Source organism: Ranitomeya imitator, chromosome 6, assembly GCF_032444005.1.
Source record: "Ranitomeya imitator isolate aRanImi1 chromosome 6, aRanImi1.pri, whole genome shotgun sequence".
In the NCBI taxonomy this organism is placed as follows: Eukaryota; Metazoa; Chordata; class Amphibia; order Anura; family Dendrobatidae; genus Ranitomeya; species Ranitomeya imitator.
In genome coordinates this window covers 255,744,233-255,763,061 of record NC_091287.1, presented here as the reverse complement: position 1 = coordinate 255,763,061, position 18,829 = coordinate 255,744,233, and the positions used below count along the sequence as shown (strand labels likewise).

Genomic DNA, 18,829 nt, shown 5'->3' with positions numbered 1-18,829 from the left:
TTACCGATGGCCCGGGTTTTTATTGGTTGGGGTGCTGGGAGCGGGGTGAAGGAAGTGGGGCTGTCGGATAATTTGCCCACTGATGTTCTGTTGGGGACTGATTTGGGGAGGATGTTTGCATACTACGTCACTGATACCCCTCCCCAATCTACTAATAAGGGTAATGTTAACCCTGATGATGATGATGGGAGATCGCATGTGTTATCTGACCATGCTTTATCTTGTAATGATGCATCTAATAACCATTTTTTCCCTAGGATTGATGGTGAAAATGTTGTACCTGTGCCAGCTGAACCTGATGCTGATTTTTCTGTGAAGGTTAATGTGTCCATAGGTACAGGCGTGCCCAGCCACGTCGCTCTGCGGAGTGAGACGGCTGAGGAACCCCTAACAGGGGCAAGTGTCGGTGCTACAGGAAATGGGGAGATGCATGGGAACCGTTAGGAAGGTGATGCCATGAAAGTGACCAGTGCCACCGAGGAAGGTAACTGGCCCATAAGTAGCACTGCTCCTGAAGTGTTGGGGGTGGATGGGGAGGTAGAGCCCATAGCAGCGCCGGCTGATGGGACTGTAGAAACCCCCGGGGAGACAGCCTACATAGCTGCTGTCACCCGCAGTCAGAGTGCCCGGAACGCAGATAACTGTCTGCCTTCCGGACCCTCCTCAGTCATTACTGTGACTGAACCAGAGGTGGACCCAGAGCAGGTCCAAGAGGGTTCCCGTGGGGAAGGGACCCTGACGTCACTTCTGACTTCCCCTAGCCAGGAGTTTCAGGCCGCTCTGCACACAGATGCGAGCCTAGAGAGTTTGAGACAACTCGCCGGGACGTGCTTCTCCGAGACTGATAAGGAGAAGGTGTTCTGGGAACAAGGAAGGTTGTACCGGGAGAAAGTACCCGGAGAATCACAAAAGGAGTGGTTGAGGGAAAGACAGCTGGTCATCCCGCAGCAATTGCGGGGTGAGTTGTTGCGGATTGCCCATGAGATCCCGCTAGCTGGACACTTGGGGATCAGCAAAACTAAGGCCCGGCTGTCTCAACACTTCTATTGGCCTAAGATGGGGACAGATGTGTCAAACTACTGCTGCTCCTGTATCACTTGTCAAAGAGTGGGGAAGGCGGGGCCTGCTATTAAGGCTCCCCTGATCCATTTGCCAGTGATAGAGGAGCCTTTCCAGAGGATCGCGGTGGACATTGTGGGCCCGCTGGCCGTCCCCAGCAGCTCTGGAAAGCAATACATCCTTACTGTGGTAGACTACGCTACCCCGTACCCAGAGGCAGTAGCTCTGTCCTCAACTAGGGCAGATAAGGTGGCAGATGCCCTGTTGGCCATCTTTTCACGTGTAGGATTTCCCAGGGAAATGCTTACTGATCAAGGGACCCAATTTATGTCTCGCCTAATGGAGGCTCTCTGTAAGAGAATGCAGGTGAAGCACCTGGTATCGAGTGCGTATCACCCACAGACCAATGGCTTGTGTGAACGCTTCAATGGTACCCTCAAACAGATGCTACGCATGCTGGTTGAGACCTAAGGGCGCGACTGGGAGTGGTACCTCCCACACCTGCTGTTCGCTTACCGAGAGGTTCCGCAGGCCTCGACGGGGTTCTCCCCCTTCGAGCTCCTGTACGGCAGGTGAGTCCGGGGACCCCTTGGGTTGGTAAGAGAATCCTGGGAAGAGGAGCCGATCCCTTCTGAAGTGTCCATAGTGGAGTATGTCATGCGCTTCCGTGACAAGATGCAGACCTTGACGCAGTTGGTGCATGACAACATGACGCAGGCTCAGGCTGATCAGAAGCACTGGTACGACCAGAACGCCCGGGAGCGGACCTACCACGTGGGTCAAAAGGTGCTGGTCCCCGTACCAACGGATAAGCTTCAGGCCGCCTGGGAGGGCCCGTACGTCGTCCACCAACAGCTCAACCTGGTCACTTACGTGGTCACGCTTGACCACGCTCGGGGTAGGCGAAAGGCCTTTCACGTCAACATGATGAAGGCTCATCACAAACGTGAACCTTTCGTCCTACCGGTCTGCAGCTTGCCCGAAGACGGTGAGGAAGACACCCTCCTGGACTTGCTGGCCCAAGCCAAGGCCAATGGGTCCATCGAGGATGTGGAGGTAAGCGCCTCGTTAACTGAACCCCAGCGGGTGCAGTTGCAAACCACACTGGAACCTTTCCGGGTCGTGTTCTCCAACCGACCTGGGAGGACTGAGTTAGCAGTCCACGAGGTGGACACCGGGAATCACGCCCCACTACGGCGAACACCCTATCGAATCTCTGACCAGGTGCAGCAGATTATGCGCCAAGAGATTGATGAGATGTTACAGCTGGGGGTGATTCGACGGTCAAAGAGTGCGTGGGCCTCACCTGTAGTTCTCGTGCCAAAGAAGGACCGGACCACCCGGTTCTGCGTGGACTACAGGGGACTCAACGCCATCACAGCCTCTGACGCGCACCCCATGCCGCGCATCGAGGAGCTGCTTGAGAAGTTAGCTGGCGCAAAATACCTGACAATAATGGATTTGAGTAGAGGATACTGGCAGATTCCCCTGAGCCCCGAGGCGCAGGAGAAGTCCGCCTTTATCACGCCCTTCGGATTGTACGAGTCCACAGTCATGCCCTTCGGTATGAAGAATGCCCCTGCCACTTTCCAGCGGATGGTCAACCTCCTGCTTCAGGGACTGGAGAAGTACGCCGTGGCGTACTTGGATGACATTGCCATCTTCAGTTCCTCCTGGGATGAACACCTGCAGCATCTCGAGGAGGTGCTCAGTCGAATTCACCAAGCAGGACTGACTATCAAGCCGGGAAAGTGCCAGATGGGCATGAGTGAGGTTCACTACCTGGGAAACCGGGTAGGCGAAGGCACCATGGAGCCAGAGCATGGCAATGGTGATGGGTTGGCCCACCAGGGTGAACCTGCTGAGGTGCGCATGGAGGAGAACCATCAGGTCCTGCCTCCCTAGCGCACACCAAAAGGGGGAGGTGTCACGATATGGTATGAAATATCATAAGTAGTTCTCTTGCTAGCCTGCGTGGGCTAAGCCCCCTTCTTGGAGTAACAGTTTGTAGCTGCCAATTCCTGGCTTTCCTTCTTAGAGAGTATGGGGAGTTTTATTACCAAATGGAATTTACAACTGGCATTTCCTGTGTAAGCTCTTGTTCAGCTATACGTGATGTAGAAACTTCAAAATTCCTGAAAGATTCTTTGTTTAGTTTTTGTTAGATATTAGGCAAACGATTTAAGCTAGAAATACGAAAATATATATTTTTATTCTCACTCGGTGTATCTACACATCCCGCGAAACACGGGCTTCTAACTCCATCTGGTAAAAAAGTAGGGATTTCTCTGTAAATATGTATCCCAGATAGGACATATTTGATCTCATTAGAATGCCCACGTTAATCTGAGATGAATGATGAGTTTGGTAGAACTATGGCGTGTTTTGTAGTGAAGTTATAGAAATTAGAGAGAATAGTTTAAAGTTTAGGCAGAATGTAGAGAGAGGAGGGTCTGGATAAGCCAGCCTTTCTGTGATGTCACAGCCTTAAGGTATTAAGTGTCTGGCAGGCTCCCCAGAGCAGTCTCTCTGCTTGATTTCTTCTTCTGGACTTCTTGTCCTATTGTCCTGGAAGAGCTGAGTACATCCCATGGACTGGGATGTATGGAAACTGCACTAGCCTGGGGTGTCCGCCATGCTTTTAACATGTGAGTGTTATCTTTTCTCATTTATTCCCTTTATGTTATAATTACCCATGTACATATTTGCAATTGTCTCATTTGTAACATCTTTATAAAATATTTTTGATAAAGCACTGCCTAATTTGTTAATGGGATATACTATTATATGTTAGTTCAGTTCTCCATGCTCTGAAAAGCCGTACCCTGTCTCTTGAAGAGAATTACGCTACTGTGTTGGGTTATCTTCGGACCCGTTTAATCGAAGCTGGTGGCAGCGAGAAGTGTGCAGACTTTTGGGTTATGTTGTAGCGGCTGCGGCGTTAATAATTATTGTTCCTGCCTGAGTGGGAGTAGTTATCGCGTCGCTGCAGCGTGCCCAATAGCCAGTACATAGCAGGCAGCCTTTCTGGCGACTAATTACCCAGGGTGCAGTACCTAATCTGACCTGAGAGTAAGGGGGCGCCAGAGAGCTGCAAGTGTTAAGTGGAACTGTTAGCGGGATATACATAAATCCCTGCAGTTCGTGGTATATAGAAAAGCAGTGGGATACCTAGACTAAGCCCCTGCTGTAAACAAAGAGGTCAATAGCCCTGTGTGTGTTTTTTCATCACATCGTGGAGTGGAGGGATAACTAAGATAAGCCCCCCTGCACATGTGATAGCCGTCTGTTGGCCTAAAGTCACCTCAATCCGTGACGTAGGGGTGACGGTCACGGTGGGAATCCTGACCAATTGGTGACAGCGGTCAGGGGAATCGTGACAAACAGTGCTGTGGAAAAAGTGTATAGCGCCCCCCAGAGTCAGAATTTCTCTGGGGTCTCGGATGTCGGGGGTAGCCGAAACTTTAGAGAGCATGATTTGGGTTGGTTTTTACTGACCCCCGGGTTGCGATCGCTGGTAAATAACCGTTTACCGGCGGCCGCAAAAAAAAACAAAACGTGATTTCCCATTTAATTTCTCCGTCCTCCGATGTGATCGCACATCAGAGGACAGAGAAATGGGGTCCCCGATAGCCCCCCGATACTCACCTGTCTCCCTCGATGCTCCTCGTGCCTCCCGATGGGCGCCGCCATTTTTTTCTGGGAAAAAAATGGCAGGCGCATGCGCAGTGCGCCTGTCGGCCGGCACCCGGTAGATCTTTGGGGTCTCAGCTGCCGGCGGTAGCTGAGACCCCAGAGAACATGATCGGGGTTGGTTTTTACCGACCGCTGTTTTCTGATCGCCTGTAAATAACCGTTTACCGGCGACCGCAAAAAGAAAAAAAAAGCGGCGTGTCATTTTCTGTCCTCTGATGTGATCGCACATCAGAGGACAGAGAAATAGGGGGATTCGGGCTGCCGGCGTCTTCCTCCGGGAAGAAAATGGCGGGCGCATGCGCAGTGCTCCCGCCGTGATGTGCCAGCCGGCAGAGGAAGATTCTTCCTCTTGTTTTATTTTGGTCACTGTGACATCCTATCACAGTGATCAAAATAAAAAATAATAAATAACCCCTCCTTTATCACCCCCTTAGTTAGGAAGAAATCATAAAGTAAAAAAAAAGTATGTATTTCTATTTTCCAATTAGGGTTAGGGCTAGGGTTAGGGCTAAAGTTAGGGTTAGGGTTGGGGCTAAAGTTAGGGTTAGGGCTACAGTTAGGGCTAGGGTTAGGGTTGGTGCTAAAGTTAGGGTTAGTGTTGGTGCTAAAGTTAGGGTTAGGGATAGGGTTAGGGCTAGAGTTGGGGCTAAAGTTAGGGTTGGGGCTAAAGTTAGTTTTAGGGATGGGGCTAAAGTTAGGGTTAGCGTTGGGATTAGGGTTAGGGTTGGGATTAGGGTTTGGATTAGGGTTAGGGTTGGGATTAGGGTTAAGGTTGGCATTAGGGTTACGTTTGGGATTACGGTTAGGTTTGGGATTAGGGTTAAGGTTAGGGTTAGGTTTGAGGTTAGGGTTGAGATTATGATTAGGGGTGTGTTGGGCTTAGGGATTTGATTAGGGTTAAGGTACCTTCACACATAACGATATCGTTAACGATATCGTTGCTTTTTGTGACGTAGCAACGATATCGTTAAGGAAATCGTTATGTGTGACAGCGACCAACGATCAGGCCCCTGCTGGGAGATCGTTGGTCGCTGAACAAAGTCCAGAACTTTATTTCGTCGCTGGATCTCCCGTGGACATCGCTGGATCGGCGTGTGACACCGATCCAGCGATGTCTTCACTGGTAACCAGGGTAAACATCGGGTAACTAAGCGCAGGGCCACGCTTAGTAACCCGATGTTTACCCTGGTTACCAGCGTAAAAGTAAAAAAAACAAAACACTACATACTTACCTACCGCTGTCTGTCCCCGGCGCTGTGCTCTGCACTCCTCCTGTACTGGCTGTGAGCGTCGGTCAGCCGGAAAGCAGAGCGGTGACGTCACCGCTCTGCTTTCCGGCCGCTGTGCTCACAGCCAGTACAGGAGGAGTGCAGAGAAGCAGAGCGCCGGGGACAGACAGCGGTAGGTATGTAGTGTTTTTTTTTTTTTACTTTTACGCTGGTAACCAGGGTAAACATCGGGTTACTAAGCGCGGCCCTGCGCTTAGTAACCCGATGTTTACCCTGGTTACCCGGGGACTTCGGGATCGTTGGTCGCTGGAGAGCTGTCTGTGTGACAGCTCTCCAGCGACCAAACAGCGACGCTGCAGCGATCCGGATCGTTGTCGGTATCGCTGCAGCGTCGCTTAATGTGAAGGGGCCTTTAGGGTTGGGATTAGGGTTAGGGGTGTTTTGGGGTTCGGGTTTTTATTAGAGATATGAAATGGGATGGGATTAGCATTAGGGGTGTGTTGGGGTTACGGTTGGACTTAGAATTGGGGGGTTTCCATTGTTTAGGTACATCAGGGGGTCTCCAAACGCGACTGCCAATTTTACATTCAAAAAGTCAATTAGTGCACCCCCCTTCTGAGCTCTGCCGTGTGCCCAAACAGTGGTTTACCCCCACATACAGTATGGGGTATCAGCGTACTCAGGACTGATTGGACAACAACTTTTGGGGTCCAGTTTCTCCTGTTACTCTTGCAAGAATTAAAAAAAATGGGGGCTAAGAAATCATTTTTGTGGGGAAAAAAGTTTTTTTTTTATTTTCATGGCTCTGCGTCAAACTTCTGTGAAGCACTTGGGCGTTCAACATGCTCACCATTTATCTAGATAAGTTCCTTGGGGGGTCTAGTTTCCAAAATAGGGTCACTTGCGGGGGGGTTTCTAGTGATTAGGTACATCAGGGGCTCTGAAAATGTAACATGACACCTGCAGACCATTCCATCAAAGTCTGCATTTTAAAACGTCACTACTTCCCTTCTGAGCCCTGATGTGTACCCAAACAGTAGTCCCCCCACATATGGGGTATCAGCGTACTCAGAACAAATTGGACAAAAAAATTTGGGGTCCAATTTCTCCTGTTACCCTTGTGAAAATGAAAAATTTGGGGCTAAAAAAATCATTTTTGTGGAAAAAAAATATATTTTCACGAATGCATTATAAACTTCTATGAAGCACTTGGGCATTCAAAGTGCTCACCACAAATCTAGATAAGTTCCTTCGGGGGTTTAGTTTCCAAAATGGGGTCACTTGTGGGGGGTTTCTACTGTTTAGGTACATCAGAAGCTCTGCAAACCCAACATAATGCCCACATACCATTCTATCAAAGTTTGCATTCTAAAACGGTGCGCCTTCCCTTCCGAGCTCTGCCATGCGCCCAAACAGTGGTCCCCACCACATATGAGGTATCAGCGTACTCAGCATAAATGGCACAATACATTTTTGGGTTCAATTTCTCCTGTTACCCTTGTGAAAGTAAAAATCTGGGGGTGAAAAAATAATTTTTGTGGAAAAAATATGATTTTTTTATTTTCATGGCTCTACATTATAAACTTCTGTGAAGCAGTTGGGGGTTCATAGTGCTCACCACACATCTAGATAAGCTCTTTGGGGGGTCTCGTTTCCAAAATGGGGTCACTTCTGGGGGGTTTCTACTGTTTAGGTACATCAGGAGCTCGGCACATGCAACATGATGCCCGCAGGCCATTACATCAAAGTCTGCATTTTAAAACGTCACTACTTCCATTCCAAGCCCCGATGTGTGCCCAAACAGTGGTCCCCCCACATATGGGGTATCAGCGTACTCAGGACAAACTGGACAACAAATTTTTGGGTCCAATTTCTCCTGTTGCCCTTGAGAAAATAAATTGCGAGCTAAAAAATCATTTTTGAGGAAAAAAAAGGATTTTTTATTTTTACAGCTCTGCATTATAAAGTTCTGTGAAGCACTTGGTGGTTCAAAGTGCTCACGACACATCTAGATAAGTTCCTTAATGGGTTTAGTTTACAAAATGTGGTCACTTGTGGGGGTTTCCACTGTATAGGCACATCAGGGGCTCTCCAAACACAACATGGCGTTCAATCTCAATTCCAGCCAATTCTGCATTGGAAAAGTCTAACAGAACTCCTTCTCTTCCAAGCTCTGCCGTGCGCCCAAACTGTGGTTTACCCCCGCATGTGGGGTATTGGCGTACTCAGAACAAATTGCACAACAACGTTTGGGGTCTAATTTCTCCTGCTACCCTTGTGAAAATAAAAATTTGGCGGCGAAAATATCATTTTTGTTGAAAAAAATGCGATTTTATATTTTTATGGCTCTACGTTATAAACTTATGTGAAGCAATTGGGGGTTCAAACCTTCTGACCTTCCTATAAAAGCAAGCTTTACCATGTTATTAGCCAGAGGTAAGTGTTCACACTAGGTAGTCAGGTCAGGGTCCCATCCGATCTGAGATTACCTTGACGTTTGGTGGATGAGCTCACAGTTTTTGGCCAAATCTTGTGCTAAGCATCTCATGTGTTTTTTCATAGATTTCACATGCTATTCACATTTCATGTATCACACATTTCCGTGCTTTAGTACAGTTGAGTGCAGCTATTCATCTATTTGCTACACAGTGTATAATGTCAGTGTACACGTAATACAGTGCTCACCAGTGACATTATACACAGTAGCTTTGTATATAGTGTACATATAATACAGTGACCCCAGTGACATTATACACAGGAGCTCTGTATATAGTATACAGTGTATACTGTCAGTGTACAGGTAACTCACTGGTGACATCTCTAGTTGAAGTTCTTCTTTGTCCCTTTTCTTCATCACACACTGTCATCACTTCTTCCAGCCAGGACTCGTCTCTGCAGAAAGTAACAGTTATCTAGAGCACATTCCCCAACCTCTACACTATGACATATGAAGAAAAAAACCTCTCCTCCCCCATACTGAAAACAGTATCCTCAAAAATAATATAATTTAATTAGCCCCTACAGTAATAATGTCCCAATTTGGGACCCCACGTGTCCTCCCATTCTGGACCCACCCCACGTGTCCTACTATTCTGCCTCATGGCTCTCCATACTGCTCCCATGTCTCTCCATGTTGCCCCTATAGACATCCATAGTTGTGTTTTACATCCCAATAGTCATATATAGTAGTATAGCACATCCCCATAGTCATATATAATAGTATAATGCACCCCATAGTCATATATAGCAGTATAATGCACCTCCATAGTAGTATAATGCATCCCCTAGTCATATACAGTATAATGCACCCCGTAGTCATATACAGTGCACCTCCCCATAGCAGTAAAATGCACACCCCATAGTAGTATGATGCAGCCCCATAGTAGTATAATGCACCCCCATAGTAGTATAATGCACCACCATAGTAGTAGAATGCACCCCCATAGTAGTATTAGGCACCCCCATAGCAGTATAATGCACCCCTATTTGGATCTATTATGAATATTTGGTATTTTGTTGGGTGCATTAATTAGGGTGCCAACAAGAGATATAGATCAATTTTGATCTGTAATCTTCTGTTGTTTTTTGTCTGTGATTTTAATGATAGATTAAAGGGAAGGCATAGGGATTGAAGGGAGAGCCGGCATGGAGCAGGGGCGGCATATCGCAAACTAGGGTGCCAACCTCCGCTGTCAGGTAGGCTATTAGATTCTAGGGCCTATTAGGGACAATGGTAGGCATATCGCTATTTTTCAACAATTTTTCAAGCGTCGCTACCCTGATTCCCTGGCTGTGATCCCTCTTTTTTTAGGGTGTTTTTGTATTTTCTTGTATATTTTTCATACATTGTTGTTTTTGATATTTAATAAAGAGTATCTATACATAGCGGTAGGTTTTCTTTGGTGGTGTCTAATAAATAGTTTTCTACCTGGGCAGGGTCAAGATTCGACTGTGCAGGCTGAGAACCACTGAGGAATGAGCGGCTGCGTTCCCAACTGGGCAATGAACTCCGGTGACCTCAGTAAGGTCCCTCCTAGCATAGTGAGAAAGACTCACAGTGCAGCGCTGAGCTTAGAGAGTTCACCCCAGTGGACTGTCAGATATACATAGAATGTAAGTCCGCAATGACAGGGTCCTCTCCCCTCTGTACCGGTCTCTCACTGTAAACCTGCTTACTGTAATCGATATCTATAACCCTGTATGTAAACCCTTTCTCATGTACAACACCATGGAATTTATGGTGCTATATAAATAAATAATAATAATATAATATATATCTCTCAGAAGCAGTCATACACATGACAGTGCAATAAACACCCGGTATTTGGGGCGCTGAACCCGAACAGTAGCACGTACTTCCTGCCCGAACAGTAGGTGTTCGGTACAGATGCCGAACTTTACTGTTCGGGTTCGCCCATCTATACTAAGGGTTGGTTTCCTGTTCACCCAATTCTACGGAGAGCCTTTTTTCTAGCTTGATATCTCCTTAAAAAAACACTCTATGTATTTTTAGACACATAATTCAGTAATTTTAGAACAGAGTAATTTGTTTTATTCCAGATGAGTTGTGTCATCACATTTTAAACCTTTCATTACTGGCTCTTGGATCATGTGATCTCCATTATGACTACCAGTCCAGTGCACTCCTGTGTAGCAAGGAAATTATTCTCTCACATAATCTGGTCTACAGGATTATCTCATCTCCAATTACATCCTTCTTGGAAGTTTTCAGATAATTCTCTTCCCAGCTTCACAATTCAAATAACAGCGACACAGAAGCCTATACATGCAGAGTTATAAAACTCCCCTGCCTCACATTGACTGTCTTTTCTATTTGTGTGTACTTTGAGCATTATGACTGGTGAATCATATGAGATGCAGCTATAGCTGGGTTACTCTAGCTCCTACTTGTTATTGCTGACATAGGGAAAACCATCACAAGGAGGTGGCAGAGAGATTGAAACTGCATGATATAGAAATACAATGAGACTGTGCAGTATGATTGAGACCATTTGTAACCGAGCATAGCTAGTACCAAAGGCATCATGGGAAGTGTAGTTTACATTAGAGGAATCATATTAAAGCATAAAAAGGAATCAACATGCTGACAACAAAGAAATTGCACATCAACTAAATCAAGTATACTTAAGGCATATACAAAAACCTCCACATTATACTTTAATAATGGCTTTTGCTGCACTATATACAGAAAAAAAAGGCTGGAACTATGCCCAAATATCAGGAACTTATTGAAAGAGAGCTGAAACTATTGCAGGATGGTGCAAACCAGGGATGCATTCAAAATGTATCACTCACACAATGCCTAACACTTTGTGAGCTTGTGGGAGTGTTTAAGATTGTGTTCAATTCTCTATCATTCCAAATGGTGAAATGTATTTTATAGTAATGTATGTTATCTGAAAGCAAATCCCTCTGGGGCTGCAGTATAGCCTAGACAGGGTTGGAATTCGGGTGCACTGCCTTCAGGGGAGAATAATTTGAAGTGCTAGATGAGTTAGCAAGAGGGATGCTCTAGACAGACTGAGAACTAGGGCTCAAGTTATGTCTGATACCTGTGGGAAAGACTGTAACCTGTTGTGCCATATCCTACATGCTTCATTGTAATGACCGTAAACTGATCAGTAAAAGTTTGACTATTACAAAGTATTTGGTGTCCCCTGGAGTGTGTGCTGCGAAAGTCCTGGAAGATGAAAGCCTGGAGCCAGGGGAGATCTGAGGGCCCCAAATAAGTGTGATGCACACCGGAACTGGGACACAATTATTATGTAGGGTGCCGAAGCGTGCTGAAGCAACAGCTCACTCAGGCACCTTACAAGCTTAATAATCAAGGCATAATAATTAAGATGGGTACAATTGTATTACTATATGTAATTTTTTGCTCCAAGGAATTCTTCTTATTTTAAATGACACTTTTATGTCATAACACCATGAAAACTTACATCTCTAAGGAGGCTTCCTGAAGATGAGTAAAAATTGGGGGTTTGATTAAATGAAAAGCAGTGGGGAATATGGATTAATTTATTGTCCATGGTACTGAGAATTAGTGATGGGCAAATCCCTGAATGTTCGGGTCTGGTGGGTTCAGCTGAAGTTACAAAACTTTTGGATCGTGCACTTGCATGGGGGGCCCAAACATCCAGTGTTTGCCACACTGTCATATGCATGTCAGTGCAGCAAACGCTGCCTCTCTGATCGGCGGTAAAATCATTACCGACGGTCAGATATCTGCGGTTCCAATACAGTTAAATGACAGCGTGAGCCCGCAGCTGTAACCGGAGGTAAAAAGTTTACCTCCTGTCACTGGCATCAGCTGATGGGACTACTACTTCCATCAGCCTACGCCTGCTGCAGCTAATAACAGCGAGAGCAGGTGGCGACTGATGGGAGTGTTCATCAGCCGGCATCTGCGCTATAAATAAATAATTTTAAAAAAAAACAGTATGGGTTTCCCTGTATTTTTGATAACAGCCAGGCAAAACTGACAGCTGCAGGCTGCAACACTGAGTTGTCAGCTTTAGCAAGCATAGTTATCAAGAATAGAGGGGTCACCTCTAAATAATTTTAAAAAAGGCATAGGTTCCCCCCATTTTGACAAGCAGCCAAGCTAAAGCAGACAGCTGGGGGCTGGTATTCTCAGGCTGGTAAGGGAACATGGATATTGTCCCCCCAGCCTAAAAATTGCAGCCCACAGCTATCCAGAAAAGGCACATCTATTAGATGCGCCAATTCTGTCGCTTTGCCCAGCTCTTCCCACTTGTCCTGTGGCGGTGGCAAGTTGGGTTCATGTTTGTGGGGTTGATGTCACCTTTGTATTGTCCAGCTGACATCAAGCCCACAGCTTAGTAATGAATAGGCGTCTATAAGATGCCTAACCACTACTAATCCTATAGTTATATGGTAAATAAACACACACTCAGAATAAAGTCCTTAATTAGAATTAAAAAAACACAATATTACTTTTTTATTTAAAAAAAAAAGGCAGATATACTTACTTAACTCCTATTCAACTGAAGCCATTGTTTCCTGTAAATAAACAAAAATAAAAAACAACCATATCCATCACCTGTCTGTCGTTTTGTCCCACGCCCTAATCCATGTCTGCAATTAATAGTTTTCAACCTGGATGTTGTGAAGATGCCACCGTCGAGGCTGAAAACCATGGGAGAATTATTTGCTGCGAGTTCAGCCTAAGTGGCGAGCAGTGACATTAACGAGGTTACCGCAGGTCACTGAGGCTGCTTTCCCAGTCAGGTTCCTGAACTGTGGTGACCTCAATGAGATCACCACTTGCACAGTGAGAAAAAAATTTCACGGTGCCATTGTGGGTTCACCGGGAGAAATTTCTAATTTTTCCAGATGAACTCTCTGAGCTCAGGGATGCACCATGAGACTTTTTCTCACTGTATGAGTTGTGATCTCATTGAGGTAACAGCCGTTCAGGGGCCCGACTGGGAAAGCAGCCTCAGTGACCTACGGTATACTTGATCATGTCACTGCTAGTCACTGAGGCTGTGCTCCCAGCAGCTCATTCTCCAGTGGTTTTCAGCCTGGATGGTCGCATCTTGGCACCATGCAGGTTGAAAACTATTTATCGCAGACATGGATTATTATGTGGGACAGAACAACGGATAGGTGAGGGATGTTGTTATTTTATTCTTGTTTTTTTTACAGGAGATGATGGATTCAGTGGAATGGGCGTTATGTGAGTATAACTGTATTTGTTATTTTTAATTAGAAAAGTGTGTTTTTTATTTGAAATAAAAGACTTGGGGACTTCTCTATTTTATATAATCGTATTAAATCCCTAAAAAATATAAATCTTTATTGATGACAGGAACCTACATATTGGTTCACACCACAAAAAATGACCAAAAATCAAAAAAGACATACACTGTGCTCACATGTAAACACTTAATTAAAAGTGGGGTAACTAGGTGTCCCTGATGTGTGCTATTCTCGCACCTTCCTATCTGCGGGGGTTGGCACCCTATGAGGGAAATGATATGGCGCCCCCACTCCACGGTGGCTATCCCTAGGGGCCCTGTAATGCCCTATATCCCCTGGGAAAGCCCACTACCCACAGACTAAGGGAACCACTGTAGATAGACAGAGATAATCCTATACTAAAGGAACCCTAGATCCCCACACGAATAAAAACATAGCATTGTTAGGAACACAGTAGGCAAAGATAATGGCGTATCGGCAAAGGGGTTATTTGGCCTAGATACTTAGAGGGCCATCATATTAGCTATGGGAGAATCTATTAAAGTGCCCCACACAGCTATTCAAATGTCCACATATCAAAAATATCCGGTATACAGAGGACTAAATCACTTATCTCCCTTCGCCTGCCAGTTGCCATACAGATCAATAGCGCCTCTACGCATTTCTCCCCATTGGGCTCCTCAGGAGGCTCGATTATAGGATGAACAGTGTCCTGATGCGGTGTGGTAGTAGTCTTTTTTGGTCATATTTTGTGGTGTGAACCAATATGTAGAGTCCATGAATGAAAAAAAAGAAAGTATGACGGCACCAGGATGAGTGGTTATTGATGGTAATTGATATAGGCAAATAAGCTGCAAAAAATCAATGTTTCATGCGGCAGGCAGACAAACCGTGGATTAGAATCGCATAGAGGTGCACAACCAAGCAGCAAGTCATATATAGGCGTCCAGAGAGAAAAAAGAAAAAAGTTGGCACTCACCCAGTGATGAAAGTAGAAAAGTCATTTATTTATCCATACAATGGGATGCGGACATGCCTGTAGGGCTGCAGTACAAACGAGAGGGTGCGAGGAGGGAACCGGACGACGGCCGTTTCGCGCGGACTGCACTTCAATGGGACCTGGACCCGTTGAAGCGCAGTCCGCGCGAAACGGCCGTCGTCCGGATCCCTCCTCGCACCCTCTCGTTTGTACTGCAGCCCTACAGGCATGTCCGCATCCCATTGTATGGATAAATAAAGGACTTTTCTACTTTCATCGCTGGGTGAGTGCCAACTTTTTTCTTTTTTCTCTCTGGACGAACCAATATGTAGGTTCCTGTCATCAATAAAGATTTATAGTTTTTAGGGATTTAATACGATTATAGACTTCTCTATTTTGTTCTCTAATTTACTGTTCGGGTTTGTCCATCTCTAGTGAAAATGCATGTAGCACCTAAAGTGCATGAAAGTGAAAATGTACTTCCCATTAGGGTAGGTTCATATGAGCGTATAAAAAATTGTTCAGCGTTTCATCAAAAACCTTGGATGATTTCTTGTTCTCATTTTTCATCCGTGTGTCTGTATACAATCCGTTTCTTTTTGCTGCAGCAGCTATTAGTCATTTACAAGACCAATTTCAGTTTCCTATGTTACAGAATTGCAATGTATCCGTAAACATTTCATGCTGTACTTTGTATCCGTAGGGCATCAGACTTGAATAGGTGAGTCTCAACGAATTTACAGAAGAAACGAGTTCATGCTGTGATTTTTTTCAAATGCAGATTTGGTCAATGAAAAAAAAAAATCGCTCATCTACATAGCATCATTGAATAACATTGATCAGAGTGATTTCATTTCTTTTCACTAGGACCAAAATTACAGTCGTGTGAATGAGTCTTTAGATTAATAGTCCTAGACGTGGACTCATTGAATGGAAAGCTAGATCCATGGCTTACCATAATTGCTTGATGCTGTCTCTCATGTAGCACATAACAGGCTATGTGCAGGATGAAAAAGATTTTTTTTGTGTGTGAAGACTTAAATTTCTTTCATGACCTTGTTACCCTTTAAAATGTTGTCTGGTGGTATCTACAGATGGTCAGTTTTCTGTGGTTCCAGACATAACTTAACCATTGGGGTTACCTCCTACTGTGCTCCGGATGCTGGTAGGTTCAGTATATGCTAATGTCGCACATTATAAAAACTGTACTGTATATATATATATATATATATATATATGTATATATATATATATATATATATATGTATATATATATATATATATATATATATACATATATATATATATATATATATATATATATATATATATATAGCCTCAAGAATTTTAATACACACTTTGCATTATGTACACTTTTGTACAAGCAGAAGTCTAGTATCTTTGTTTACAAATGTAACACTAGACATCCGGTGTTTTCATTCTATCCAACCATGTTTCACCCGTTGGGATAATAGGAATGACTTCCACCATTGCAGTAAAGTCATTTATATTTCTAACAGGCAATATTGTCTCTTTCAGAAAACATGTGGTGGATGATTTATTTGGGAATGACTGGAATGTTATAATGTTGATCGTCGTCTGTCATTAAAGTAATCTCATGCCAGTCTCGTTTGTGATCCGCAGGATAAATAATTTCAAAGTCTTCTGTGTTAAATTTAGTTAACCGCAACACTTTTATCCTAACTTCAAGAGCATAGCCCAACAAACAAAGTTCAGCCTAGAAAAAAAGAGAAGATATAGTTACATAGTGACTACAATTGAAAGTAAAAGTAGAAGTTCTATATGCCAAGCAAGTTTAAGCACTTAGTGATGGAGCCAATTTTGTCTTTCTGGACAAAACACAATTTTTCAATTCTTACTTCATGTAATTTTTATGGCTTTTTCAGATTCCAATGATTCTGAAACTGTTTTTTTCGTGACACATTGTACTTTATGTTATTGGTACATTTAGATCAATAGGTTTTACATTTTTATGAAAATATCTAAAATTTGATGAAAATTTAGAAAAATATGCAATTTTTAAACTTTTAATTTTTATGCCTTGAAATAAAATATAGCATGTGTTTATTTTATGTTACACTAATTTTTCAAACATCTTTTAATTTTGTTAGGATGTTAGAAGGCTTAAAAGTTTAGCAATAATTTTTCATTATATTTCAAGGAAATTTACAATACTTGTTTTTTTAGGGACCCCTTCAGTTTTAAAATGACTTTGAGGGTCTTATATATTGCAACAACTGCAAAAGAGATTTGGTAAAAATTGCACCACTCAAACAATTCAAAACTGCAGGAATGAACACAAAATCGATCAAAAAAATGACAAATTTAATTTTTTCCACATAAAATCCTCCTTAATGTATTGATACTCCACACGTGGTTAAACATTACTGCTTGGACACACTGCATGGCTCGGAAAGAAAAGAGTGTTTTGGATTAGATTGAAGAGACTATATAACAATTACACAGCTAGATGGAAACTGTGATATACAATGACATAGCAATACTGGTATTGTGAACAGCAAATTGAAGATTAAATGATCTCTAAAAAGGGAAAAAGATGACACAAAATTGGCTGATGCAAAAGTTTGGGCTCCCTGCATGGTAAGTACCTAAAATAAGTTATGTAGATATTCTGCTGTCAGTATGCATGTCAGGACCAATTATTAAGCACATACAAACCGGTTGTTTTCTTGGATAGGAGGTATTTGCACAGGTTTTTGTATCATGTATGTTTTTTTTTTTTAAATGAAGTTTTTATCTATGAATAAATAAGCTTTATATGTTTGAACTAAACATTCTGTGCCCTGAATAATATTCTTGGGGGGTCATTTTGTTGTATTAGATCTTTGAATGTGTTCTGATAAAATTTATATGGACTAATATGTATAAATGGTAAGTACCTAGTAGCACCCCTTTTGCAAGTATCATAGTTTGTAGATTCTTTCTGTAGCCAGTCAAGAGTCTTTCAATTCTTTCTTGAGTGATTTTCATCTATTCTTCCTTGGAAAATTCTTCGTTATGTGATATTCTTGGGTCGTCTTGGATGAACAGCTATTTTGAGGTCCAGCCACAGATTTTCAAAGACGTTCAGAACAGGGACTGTGAGGGCCATTGAAAAACCTTCAGCTTGCACCTTTTGAAGTAGTCTATTGTGAATTTTGATGTGTGTATTGGCTCATTATCCATTTGTAGAAGTGATACTTTTTCAACTTCAGCTTTTTTACAGATAGTTTTATATTTGCATGAAGAATTTATTGAAATTTAATTGAATCCATTCTTCCCTCTACCCATGAAATGTTCCCTGTGCCATTAACTGCAACAAACCCCAAAGCAAGATTCATTCAACCCCATGCTTGATGGCTGGCGAGATGTTCTTTTCCTGAAATTATGTGCCCTTTTTTTTTCCTGCACATACCTTTGATCATTGTGGCCAAAGAGTTATATTTTAACCTCATTGGTCCACAGGATTTGTTTCCAAAAAGCATCAGGATTGTTTAGATGTTCTTTTGCACAGTTCTGCTGCTGAATTTTATGGTGAGGATGCATGAGACGTTTTCTTATGATGACTCTTCCATGAAGGGCATATTTGTTCAGGTGTCTCTGAAGAGTAGAACAATGTACCACAACTCCAGAGTCTGCCAAATCTTTGTGAAGGTCTTTTGCAGTCAGGCTGGGGTTCCAATTTGCCTCCCTAGCAATCCTACAATCAACTCTCATTGAAATTTGACTTGGTCTTCCAGACTTCATCTTGACCTCCACTGTTCCTGTTAACTGCCATATCTTAATTACATTTCGGACTGAGAAAAAGGGCAACTTGAAAATGCTTTGCTATCTTCTTGTAGCCTCTCCTGCTTTGTGGGCCTCCACCATTTTCATTTTCAGAGTGCTAAGCAGTTGCTTAGATTAACCCATTGCTGCTATTTGTTGGCACAAGATTAGAGGAAGCTGAATTTTTATAAAGCTAGGAAATTTGCATCACTTGGCTTTTCCTAATGATGATAACGAACAAGCATAACTTTAACAGGCTAATTAAGGTCCGAAATCTTGCTCAAAGTTATCTGAGCACACAAATCTCCAAGGGTGGATAAGCTTTTGCATC

At 43.6% G+C, this 18,829-nt stretch overlaps 1 protein-coding gene across 1 annotated transcript in view; it reads right to left on the bottom strand.

The window, feature by feature from the left end:
- Positions 1 to 16,142: 16,142 nt before the first annotated feature.
- OTULINL (OTU deubiquitinase with linear linkage specificity like) overlaps positions 16,143 to 18,829 on the bottom strand; it is a 150,115-nt gene continuing 147,428 nt past the window's right edge. Inside the window, exon 8 of the mRNA XM_069728916.1 lies at positions 16,143 to 16,447. Coding sequence (XP_069585017.1) covers positions 16,268 to 16,447 — 180 coding nt within the window. The 3' untranslated portion in view covers positions 16,143 to 16,267. The remainder of the gene's footprint in view (positions 16,448 to 18,829) is intronic.